The sequence below is a fragment of the Chaetomium fimeti genome, assembly GCF_033439085.1.
Source record: "Chaetomium fimeti strain CBS 168.71 chromosome Unknown B0H64scaffold_4, whole genome shotgun sequence".
NCBI classification, from domain to species: domain Eukaryota; kingdom Fungi; phylum Ascomycota; class Sordariomycetes; order Sordariales; family Chaetomiaceae; genus Chaetomium; species Chaetomium fimeti.
The window spans coordinates 2,015,507-2,026,265 of NW_026944332.1; the positions used below are offsets into that span (position 1 = coordinate 2,015,507).

Genomic DNA, 10,759 nt, shown 5'->3' on the forward strand with positions numbered 1-10,759 from the left:
TTAAGCAACGACAACGCCCTGCTTGAGCTAGACGTCGAGTGGGACGGTCAGCATCACACTCGCCAAAATAAGTGCACCGTGCAAGAAAAAATAGACTTACCAGCAAGTCCCAGAGCATCTTGAGAAGGGAATCCGGCAGGGTATACAGGTCCACCGAGAATTCACCCGCGTCGATGTTGTTCTGCACGTAGGTGCTGTCATCCTTGTGGTCGTGGATGAGCTGGATGACTTGCAGGAGATCATCCTCCCCGAGCTTGATCAAGCCGTCGGCCATCTTCTCGACGTCGAACGTCTTCTTCTTCTTGCCGCCGTCGGCCTTCTTGATCTTGCGCTCCTCGTCCGAGGGTAGCGGGCCCGTCTCGCGGAGGATCTGTTGGAGAGCCTGCGACGGGTTCCGGAAGGTCACCGTGTGCACGTTGTCGTACTGAGCGGCGGCAAAGTTGAGGTCGTGGATGACGGTCTGCTTGCCGCCCTTCTCGGTAGTGAACAAATCGATGCTCATCTCGAATTCACCCCAGCCCTCGTTGGTGCACTTGAACGGGGGGTCCATGAACGCTGTATCCCAAGTCAGCGCTACATCTTCGTCTCAACCCGTATGGGACACATACTCTGGACGGGGTTGGCGAACGAAGGGTGTAGGTGGTACACGGCCTTGGTGAAGCAGCGAGCAGGTTTTTCTTTGCCATCCTGATCAAGGATGTAGACCTCGACGGTCCACTCCTTCATCGGGAAGCCCTCATTGACGGCCGGCTTGTTGCTGTTGGACTTGGTCAGCTACCCGTCCCACGATGTCCCCACCCCTTGTCTCCCGTCTGGTGCGCCGGCGGTCGGATCGGTCGCTTACATATTGTGCTGCTCGGTGACAACCTTGATCTTACGCTGTACCCCATCGCATCGCGTCAGCAATCCGCTCTCGCTTTCCTTCCAACACGCCGCTCTTAAACATACCTCGACAATCATCTTGACAGTTGTGGCTTTCTTGCCCTTGGGAGTAGTGGCGGAGCGGGGGGTAGCAGTCGCAGCGACGGTCGTGGACACGACACCGGGAGTGCCAACGACGATGGCCTCGTCTTCAACTGGTCGCCGTTAGATGGGTTGCCACGTTCCTTCTCCGAAACGAGAGATAATGCTGCGATTCCGCAGATCAAGAGATCCTCTCCCAAAGCGCGCGATTGGCAAGGCAACCGAGGAGATCGTCTTGTCAGTCGCAACCGCCCAGGACCTGGTCGTCGTCGGGCTCGAAGCAGCGGAAAAAAAGGCAGATCGCGCTAGAGGGGCGAAAGGAGAGATTGAACCCAAGATACAATAAAAGATGAATACGCGATTGAATCGCGTGTGATCGCTGGTTCGGGGAGATTTGTGAAGCTGGTGATTCTGGGGTTCACAGTCGCGGGTGCATTCAACTTCAACCGACTGCCGGGCGTGACGGCGTCTGCCCACTTGATTGATTGAACATGGTACGTACCTGACGGTGGCGTAAGCAGGGCGGCCGAGGCGGCCCTTCGTGCCTGGGTACGACGACGACCTCTCATGATTGTGGCGGTGCTAATGGTCCGTGCGATGGTTGTGCTGAGTGCGAAAGGTCCGTGTGAATAGCGTTTCACACGGATTTGTGGGTGTTGGTGAATTCGAAGATCGATCAGGAAACTTTGTATTTATAAAAGACTGGGCACAGAAAGTGAAGGCAACATGTTGTAGATGTTTGTGGGTGAATTTGAAGATCGATCAAGAAACTTTGTATTTATAAGAGACTGGACATAGAAAGTGAGGGCAACATGCAGGAAGGACCAAAATTCTCCCCAGAAGAGGCCGATTATATTTGCGGTCTGTGCCATTGTTCTCTTCCTTCCACTTCAATTTGTAGCACTTCACGGAGAATAAATTATTGTCACAAAGGCAAATTATGCATTGGCCCGGTGAGCCCAGGCGGAGTGACAAGGGGACTGCATGGTATTTGGTCTATCTACAGCTATCATGGCTGGTCTTTCCATCCCTGAAAGAATCGCCCTCTCCTACTTTGTCTGGGTGGCAGATGTGTCATGAGGGCGTTGGATTGTGTTCATGTGTGGTCGTCGTCACCCTCGGCCTCCTTGGGGAGACGGTGATGCGTGTGGTGTGACGGGGATTGGGGGTGAGGTGGGAGGTGTGGAAGGGTTGGTGCTTATTTCTTTCTGAGCTCATCGCTCTCCATCGACCCAATAAACCCGGCTGCCTTACGCAGCAGTCTCCTCCTCCTTCTTGGCCTCCTCCTTGGTTTCCTCCTTCTTTTCCTCATCACCCTGTTCCTCGGCCTTCTTGAAAAGGGTCTCGTTCTCCTTCTGGGCCTTGATGAAGGCGTCCTTGAACTGGTTGGCGTTGTCCGAGTTGGCGAACCGGATGGCCAGGGTGAGAGCCTCGGGCTCGCCCTCGCTCACATCGGCAACGACGTTCCACACCCAACTCCGGTCGGAGCCCACGTTGGGGGAGAGCTTCATCTCGGGGACGACTGGGTCGGGTTAGCATTCAACATCCCAACGCGTAAGGGGCATAGGGGAGCAGGATACATACCATAGTGGTTGGCGCAAACCTTGAGGGTCTTGTCACGGCGCATGACCAGGCGAGTCTTGCCGTTGTCGCGATGCTTGAGCAGGCGCACATCGCCGGTACCGCGCTCCTTCCACTCGCGGGTGTCGGACACGTACTTGAAGAGCTTGGCGCGCATCTTGAAGACCTGCTCCTCCATCTCCTCATTGGTCTTGGTCTCGACCTTCTCCGTGAGGTGGATGACGGGCTCGAAGTGGACATCCTCGGACTCAGGGGCTTGCTCCTCCTGTATTTCCCAGCCCTCCGTTAGCAACTTCCCACACACGAACATCTCCCCCATCAGAACTGGGGATAACCAACCTCCTCGCCACCCTCCTTTGAAGCGGCGGCGGCAGCAGCGGCAGCCTCGCGCTGAGCCTTGGCGCTGCCAGAGTTATCACCGCGGTCCTCATCGTCGTCCTTCTTTTCCTTCTTGGCGCCGCCGCCAAACATGGAGAAAACGGAAGAAGAGGTAACGGGCTTTGTCTGTGACACAAACAAAATACCAGTGTTAGCCAAAGCGCATCCCTCAAAACCACGCCCCAATCAAGCCTGGCGCATCCCAGCCTGTCGCAGCTCGCTGCACATACCTCCTGTGTCTCCTCACCCTTAACCTCGGGCGCCTTCACCTCCTCGACCGGCTTGTTATCGTTCTCGGCAGACATGTCGGGCGGGTTGGTTGTCAACTCTTCGTCTCGGCGGGTAGTAGTGAAAACTATTCCTCCCACGAACGGACGAAGCGCGTTAGCAAATGGCCGGAAAAGAAAAACAAAAAGAAAACAGCCCCCAATCTCCCATCTCCCATCCTCCATCTCCCACCCCCTCCCCATAATCAAAACGCCCTTCCAACCCCGCCCATCGCAGTCGCAAATAACCCCGCCCCCGCCATGGCGTGGTGCCGGCTCGCAGCGTCTGACAGGGTTGATTTTCCAAAAGCCGAAACACCAGGCGGGGTACCGCGGGGCACGCAAACACGCTAGGGCGCATAGAGAGAGAGAGAGAGAGAAACGTACCAGATGCTGCAGATATCTGTAGGGTGGTTCAAGGGCGCAATGCGAGTGTTGTGTGCCTTGCAGTGGTGTCGAAAGACGTCTCGGGGTCGGGAAGTGGATAAGGCGAGGTCGCAGGCAGGCAGCAGGTGGGTGGTGGTTGTGTGGTGTTGTTGCAAAAGACTGCCCCTCACTTCCCTGAAATCAACAGCAGGGGCTGCGGCCCAAAATAAATTTGGCGTGGGTAGGTGGGCCAAAGGTGGATCCTGTAGCCACCGTTGAGGACTCTGATTGGTTGTGATGCATACTGTTTACAAGCATATTCAGTTTATTTGGGCAAGTCGGGCCATCACGGCACGTGAATGGGTAACGTGGATTGAAGATGTTGTTGAGGAGCTCCCACTTGGTCGATCTCAAAAACGTTGTGAACACCATCGTATTGCTAATAGCTCTAATCTTATCACTCTACCCCCCGTTCCCCAGATTCATTTCGCAATCGCCTAGCGCTTGCTCCGGGTTAGGACTGATCCGAATCATACCACCAACCCAAGCCACCAGTTGATACGAATAAATACAGCAGTTGTTGTGTGGGACATATGAGAGTCGAAGCGAAAGATAGTTCCATGCCATAACACCCTATCCCGTCGGGAAAGCAAAACTCCATACCCCTCCAGCCCTGGTCCTCGGGCGGCCATGATAGGCAGGTATTCCATCCCCTAAACCGTTGTACCATCCGCCAAACCCGCCCACCCAAAAATAAGAAAAGAAGATGCTAAAACAGAGGGAGATCAGGGGTTATATTCCTTGCATGATCTTCCTCCATGTCGTCTCCCAGCTTCTGTCTTGCGGAGTCGAGTCTTGGACGTCCTCGTTTTGCCGGCCGCTGTCCTTTTTCCAGGGCGAATACAGCCTGCTTCGAAAACCGTAGAATGACCGAGACTGGTTCGGCGTGTGCTTGGTCTTAGCCGCCTGGAGCTCCAAGTGCTTCGCATCGAGGAGCCGAGACGCGTTCCGTTTATACTGGTTGTATTCTTCGGTCTTCCCCTGCATCCTCAGCCACCAAAGTCTGGAAGCAATCTGTGCTTGGAGGATTGAGAGATCAAGCTCTTTCCGGATCAAATCGTTCGACCCAATCCGATGAGTTAGGTGTTTCCGGGCATCACCCACAGCCTGCTTGAACCTGTCTGCGCGATTCTGAACAGCTTCAGAAGCATGTTCGAAGGCAGAGGAAACTTCGCCGGGGAGCTCGCGAGACACCCTGCAAGCGTTGTCGAAAATTTGGCTTGCGTCGTCGGTCCAAGCCACATTCTTGATAGCGCCCTGCAACAGGTGCAGTCCTGCCTCGATGGTTTCGGCGAGCTCAGCAATTGCAGACTTGCCGAAATCAATCTGAAACGTCTCGTTGATCCTAGGTCGCCGGGTTGTAACCACAGTGATGTTCACGAGACCATATGCGTCCTTCTGATCGAGCTCAACAATAACCCCCTCATCTACGCAAGAGATTTTGGTCTTGATGAGGTGGTCATTGCGACGGACGGTGATGTCAATCGATCCCGCCGCAAGCCACACGGCTTTGTTTCGGCTTGGGACACCCACCAAAATTTCGGTCAAGCTGTGGACGCGTACTGAACAAGCCGTCTTGTTCGAGTTGTTGGGCTTTTTGTCCTTTGCCTCGATGTCGGCGGGGACAGCTGAGGGCTTGTCTGAGAGGAATCCAGCCAACGACAGCGCAGAAGCGAAAGTACTAGTTGACGGCTGCGTTTGAGTTGCCTGGACGGTTTTGGTGGAAGTGATGTTTATCACGACCGTTTTTGTGGATGTTGCTACAGATGAACTTCTGCCGGTCGTGAAGCCGGGCGAGACCGGTGAGGAAACACAAACCCCAGTGAAAGACGATGGTTGTGTTTGGTACAGGCCTGCCGGCCACAGCCAGTCGATCATGGAGAGGGCGAAGAATGGACCCATCAGGAGCAGGACCGCGGGCAGAATGGAACGGATCCGCCGCCAAAATTCCTCTCGCGCAGCAAGTCGTCGTCCCTTCGCACTCTTCATCGTCTCCGGCCTTGGCACTCCTGCCTTCGTCTTCGTGTTGCCTAGGCCCAGGTTGTCTTCGGTCTCCGACAAACCAGTCAAGTAGGCCAGGTTGCGGTTCATCTGCCGAGCGTCGATGTCCGCAAACGAGGCGTAATCAATCGGAAAGCGGTGGGGCGCTGTTGGCCTTTCGGGGTCCCGGGACTCTAAGCAGAGATGGGCCGAGTGCTCGTTGATGTACTTTCCCCAATCGGAATTGCCGAAATCTTGCTGGTCAGCAATAAAGATGGATGGGACGCCATGCCGTTCCATGAAAGACCAGGCAGCATGCCTTGTTCCACTAGACTCAGCATCATCGTAAGTGGAGCAGTAAAATACCGCGATGTGAGGCAGATCCCATTCTGGAATGACAGCGGGACCAGTTGGGGAAACGAAGGACCGGTAATCCTTTTCCTGTTCAATGGTGATGGAATAGCCGACTTCTCCGAGAGACGAGGATTCCGGGCCGACGAGTTCCTCGGCGGAGGTACAGTGCTCTACCTTGATTTGATACTGAGACGCTTCCATCAGGTCGAGTTCGGGGGAGGGACCGAACGATGAGATAGGGACGATGTTATAAACGCCTTCCCGGTGTCGGCTGAGGTAATCCTGGTTATTAGGCTGCGGTGATTCCCAGATGGCACTGCAGATCTTGAGCACAATGGCCCTTTGAGCTTCGGGGGGGCCCACGTAGAGAACCCTCAGAGGTTCTTTGGTGGAGAGGTAGGACTGTGACATCGTCTGGCGAATCGACACAACCCAGCGCCTTGGGGGGTTCTGCAAAGCCAGGTTTTCTGCGATGGCAGACGAGTCCTCCTCACTGAGCTCCCGGATGGCATGTTTAGCGGAGATATTCTCCTCGAGAACCGTGTCGCTGACATCCGACTCCTGGAAATGGATCGACCGAACGACGACGCCAGACCCCTCAGTAGACGACCCATGTTCGAGACTGCTGGTTGTAAACTGAGTCGATGGGTTTTGTAGGGCTTGGTCGGCGTATCTGATCGAAGATGCACGTGAAGGGTGGTCAGACTCGTCGTCCGAGTCGGTGTTGTAAGGGTCCACGGACGACCCGTCTAAGCTATGGACGTCATCTGGTCGGGAAGCAGAGAGCGAGCATGTCGACTCAGTCATACGGTCGTCTTGGCTCTCGTTGTCGGTCCCGTTTATGATTTCGCTGTCGGTCTCATGAATGATTTCATTGTCGGCCCCGTTGATGATTTCATAGGCCGAGTCGGCCAGGCTACCGTTATCCGACATGCTGAGCGGTTGTCTGAGCGGTTGTCGGATGTCTGGAGCGCTACTAGAGACCCAGTTGGCGAGAAGTTGGCTTCCCTGCGGTCTAGGGAATCGAAGAACTGGAACAGAGAACGAAATTTGTTCGGGCGGAAGAATGGTGTCGTCGCTCCGAATGTTGTTCGGTGGTTCTCGTGGCGGGGGGGACTCTGTGGTCTGCGGTTCCATTACGATAGGAAATCGTCAGCCGACCGAGCGCATGCCTATGGATTCCCAAGGCGTATGAAAATGCAGATGGACCAAGGTTGGAGGGTGCGTGGTCAAATCGAGATGCGAAGAGGAAGGAGGGGCATCCGACGTGGAAGGCGATGAGGGGTCTTTGCTGATTAGGTGTAGTGTGGAGGAAAGAACCAAGGAAATTAAAGAATTAAAGGTGACTGGTGAATGTGGGCTGAGTGCGGGCAATCAAAATGAAGAGAACTAACTCTGAGAGCACCAAAGCCCTTGCGGGCTTCCGTTGGGTATTCGTTTGAATCCAGGCCGGTCTCGTGGTTGTGGTTCCTGGGTTTGGGTTTCTGCCCGTCCAGCTGGCGAAGCTGCCTTAGACAGGCGGGGGTGGGGAATGCAGCATGGAAGTGCAGAAAGTCGTGTCAGCTTGTAGGGCCTCGGAGCCCGTAGTCAGCCGCGGAAAATGGTATGTACAAGGGAGTCGGATCAAAGGGACAGCGCGTCGTCGTTCGGGCTTCGTTGGTTTGAGCCCAGTCCGACGGATGCGGATAAGACAACCTGGAGAGTGGAATGGCGATGTCCAGTTCTGAGGTGATCTGGGGTGCGGGATGCAGAAGGGAAGAAGGCTTGGGATACTGCGGGTGAGTGGATGTAACGGTGGGAGAGCCCCCGCCGGAGTCTTTGGCCTGGAATGAGGTCACCTGCTGTCTGTTCTGGCGCCAGCAGGCTGAAGCTTAGGTTGCCGTTGGTGCTTCGGATTCCCGTGTTGAAGTGTTAGTGATAAGGAAGGCGGGGCAAAGCAACGAATGGATGACGACGTGCAGGGGGTTATTATGGAGAACTCAACGGCCTGGGCAATTTGTAAAATACAGCCCCGCCAACGGACTGCCTGAAACACAGGTGGGGGATCAACAAGTATATTCCGGACACAGCAGTAGAAGCAATACCAACCAGCTTGTTTGTAGAATACCTATCAAATTAGGTAGTCACTGTGTGCGTATGAACTGTTCAAAGCCAGGAGATTAGTTACCAATCACTCGTATGGCTCCGGGGCGAGACCGTCTCTCTGGTATGAGGCACATGTTCGCTGATTGTGTTGGTATCCCCTCATCCACCATCCCCTCATCCACCATCCCCTCATCCACCATCCCCTCATCCACCATACTTCGTACCAAAACCCGTATCGACGGTATTCCATACACTCACAGGCTCGGGCCCACGTCACCCACATCAGCGGAACACACGCAACCCCCCCACGACCGAGGACGACTGTGAAGAGTGGCAAACCCAAGGAACCAATGGGATCTCCCTCTTTATCCGTCTAACGAGAGATGCAAAGCAGGCAACCACGGCTCTGACCGAGATTACAAGTATTAGCTACAAAAAGCAAAGAAAACCGCATCGACCTTCCAACCGACGCCTCTTGAGAATAAACTCCAGAATCCAGACAAACTCGCGTGTGGTATCTCTGCATATGTCGTACTCCCACCTCCAGGACCATCATGCGCGATGCAAGGGCGTTATTTCCATGGCCATGTCAAATCAATAGAGCATCGAAAACATAGTAAACATCCCGACCAGACATCCCAAACATAACCGGATCGGTCATCCGCTTTAAAGGGGCAAACGCTACCGATCAGAAACTCAAAAAAAAACCGTCTGAAAACCGGTTATAGGATGCCCTTCTTGATGAAGAGCTTTTTGAGGGAGTCGGTGTCGAAGTCGGCATCGTCAGGAATCATCTCCAGAATACCAGTTAGGTTGGCGATTAGATCGCCCTGGTTTCGGTATGCGAGAATTGCCGGCACGCCAGCATTGTCGAACTCGACATCTTCGTAGTGTACTTTGACGAAGTGGACGGCGCGGTAGGTGGTGACAAGGGGGATGAGCGCAGACTCGATGGCTGCGGATACGTCGCACTGTTTCGCGAGTTAGTACACGGGCAGCTAGGAAGCACCTGGGCGAAATGGTGACCCACCTCGTGGTCGTAAACAAAGACGACAACTACCGTGTCCCTCCCAACCTTCTCTATCGCGTCCAGGTAGCCGAGGGCATCGACATCGTCGAAGCGTCCGTAGAGCCTGATGCTCGGGCTCGTCCTCCGGTTCCGGACGGGGTTTCTGCTTTCCTCCTCGAGCTCGCGCCTCCGGCTCTCGCGCCACTGTTCTAGAAAGGCGGCCTCGTTGGGGTCCTCGGCGCCGCTGGCGTCGCTATCTGGCTCGCTGCTCTGGGCCTGGCGGCCACTGTCCAGGCCGAATACGCTACGGCGGGCGGCCCGCGCTCTCTCCTTCCACTTCGACTGCCGGGCAGTTTCGTACGATCTGGCATCGGCAATGACGCCCTTCACGCCGGTCGAGCGGCCTCTGTCGAACTCGGCTGGGGGCAGCCTGACCTCCGACTGGGAATCCCTGGTGGGCATCCGCATGGCGGCGTCGATCTGTGATTCCCGGTAGCGGTCTTCCTCGTCCTCGCTTCGTTCGCCGTCAGACGTAGTGTTGCGGTCCTCGGGGTGGATTCCGTCAAGGTCGGAGCGGTTATTCTTGTCGAGAAAGGCAGCAAATTCCTCTTGGGCCGGCGTGGGGTTCGACATGATGACAGGAGGGTGCAAGGACCAGCGACAGGGTGGGTGGTGTTGATTTATAGGCCGGAAGGTGCCTTGTTTTGAGGCCAAGGCAGGGAAGGGTCGGAGTGGCAGAGTGGTAACAGGGTAAAGTCCTGGTTGGGCGGAGCACGGCGAGCCCGGTCGAGAGGTCGGGTCGTGTGGGTGGATGTTTAACCAAGCACAGCACACGGACGCGGGCGGCAACGATTGAGCTTAGCCGAAGGGCGTCAGGGGTACCGAAGTTGCCTCTTGTGTGATGGGATGGTTGTATGTACTTTGCTCTCAGGACTCTCCCGGGGTCGTGCGCGGAACCGAGAAAATGGGATGACTGGGCCCGGGCCTCGAAGAAGCCTGACGGAAGCTCTCGGGAGCGCAGTGACAGACGGGAGACACCAGATGGAGCGCGCGGGAGGACTCGATCCCCTGGGGAATGCGTCAGACTGTTTCAGAACAGGCGATGCCGAATGCGACGTTAAGAGTCCACGTGGAGAGTGGTCACCAGAAGCCGGGGAACCAAGAATAAGGTTGGTTGATGATTGGTCGAGGAGGAGCGTTGAGGTGTGAAAGAAAAGATCGACTGCATAGGAGACAGCCAAATGGAGCACAATGCAGAGGGGCGACCGTGGAAGGGCTCTGTTCCTGGCGGCTGAGGAGGCTGTGAGCAGGGACGTGGAAACCTTGAAGTGGGATCGACAGGAAGAAAGCGAGAAAGAGGGGCGTCAGGTGTGGTGTGCTGCATGCCCAGACCGGCCCTCGCGTGGTTGACAAGGATTAACTGGCATCACATCCGACGCTTTGAATTTTAAGTAATCTGGAGTGTGTGACAAACGGCCTGGAAACGTTGTGTGATTGTTAAATTCGGCAAAGCCCTCGGGCGGCTACAAAGCTTCGTTATGGCCCGAAGAGGAAGGAACGAGGCTTACTGTGCAAACGCCTCAAAAGAAAATGAACTTGTCCCCCAAAGGATTCCGTCAACGGCACGGATGGTCGAAGTAAACCCTGACGACGTTGCGGACGTGGGGCTTGGAGGGGCACACAACCCGGGAGTCAACGGCGCTAAACTTGGCCCACA

The 10,759-nt window shown here is 55.4% G+C and overlaps 3 protein-coding genes across 3 annotated transcripts; all 3 read right to left on the minus strand.

Annotated features, from left to right (window-relative positions):
* Positions 1 to 3,227, minus strand: B0H64DRAFT_417376 (RanBP1 domain-containing protein; the record flags this gene model as incomplete). Its single annotated transcript, XM_062805240.1, has 8 exons — positions 1 to 27; positions 101 to 555; positions 609 to 757; position 879; positions 2,279 to 2,485; positions 2,548 to 2,806; positions 2,884 to 3,048; positions 3,153 to 3,227. The coding sequence occupies 8 exons, from the start codon at positions 3,225 to 3,227 to the stop codon at positions 1 to 3; spliced, it is 1,338 nt and encodes a 445-aa protein (XP_062659257.1).
* Positions 3,228 to 4,263: 1,036 nt separating this feature from the next.
* On the minus strand, positions 4,264 to 7,333 carry B0H64DRAFT_153216 (uncharacterized protein). Its single transcript, XM_062798477.1, has one exon. It carries the CDS (start codon positions 7,083 to 7,085, stop codon positions 4,347 to 4,349), a length of 2,739 nt encoding a protein of 912 aa, XP_062659258.1. The 5' UTR covers positions 7,086 to 7,333; the 3' UTR covers positions 4,264 to 4,346.
* Positions 7,334 to 8,672: 1,339 nt separating this feature from the next.
* B0H64DRAFT_153247 (thioredoxin-like protein) lies at positions 8,673 to 9,811 on the minus strand. Its single transcript, XM_062798478.1, has 2 exons — positions 9,064 to 9,811; positions 8,673 to 9,004 (listed from the first exon to the last, which is right to left on the minus strand). Exons 1-2 carry the CDS (start codon positions 9,673 to 9,675, stop codon positions 8,756 to 8,758), a joined length of 861 nt encoding a protein of 286 aa, XP_062659259.1. The 5' UTR covers positions 9,676 to 9,811; the 3' UTR covers positions 8,673 to 8,755.
* Between the last annotated feature and the right edge of the window lie 948 nt (positions 9,812 to 10,759).

Bases quoted from the DNA above. Each gene is read 5' to 3' on its own strand.
- B0H64DRAFT_153216 (XM_062798477.1), bottom strand. From the start codon at position 7,085: ATGGAACCGCAGACCACAGAGTCCCCCCCGCCACGAGAACCACCGAAC.
- B0H64DRAFT_153247 (XM_062798478.1), bottom strand. From the start codon at position 9,675: ATGTCGAACCCCACGCCGGCCCAAGAGGAATTTGCTGCCTTTCTCGAC. The intron at 9,005-9,063 runs GTGGGTCACCAT...CTCGCGAAACAG, and splicing joins TCTTTGTTTACGACCACGAG to TGCGACGTATCCGCAGCCAT.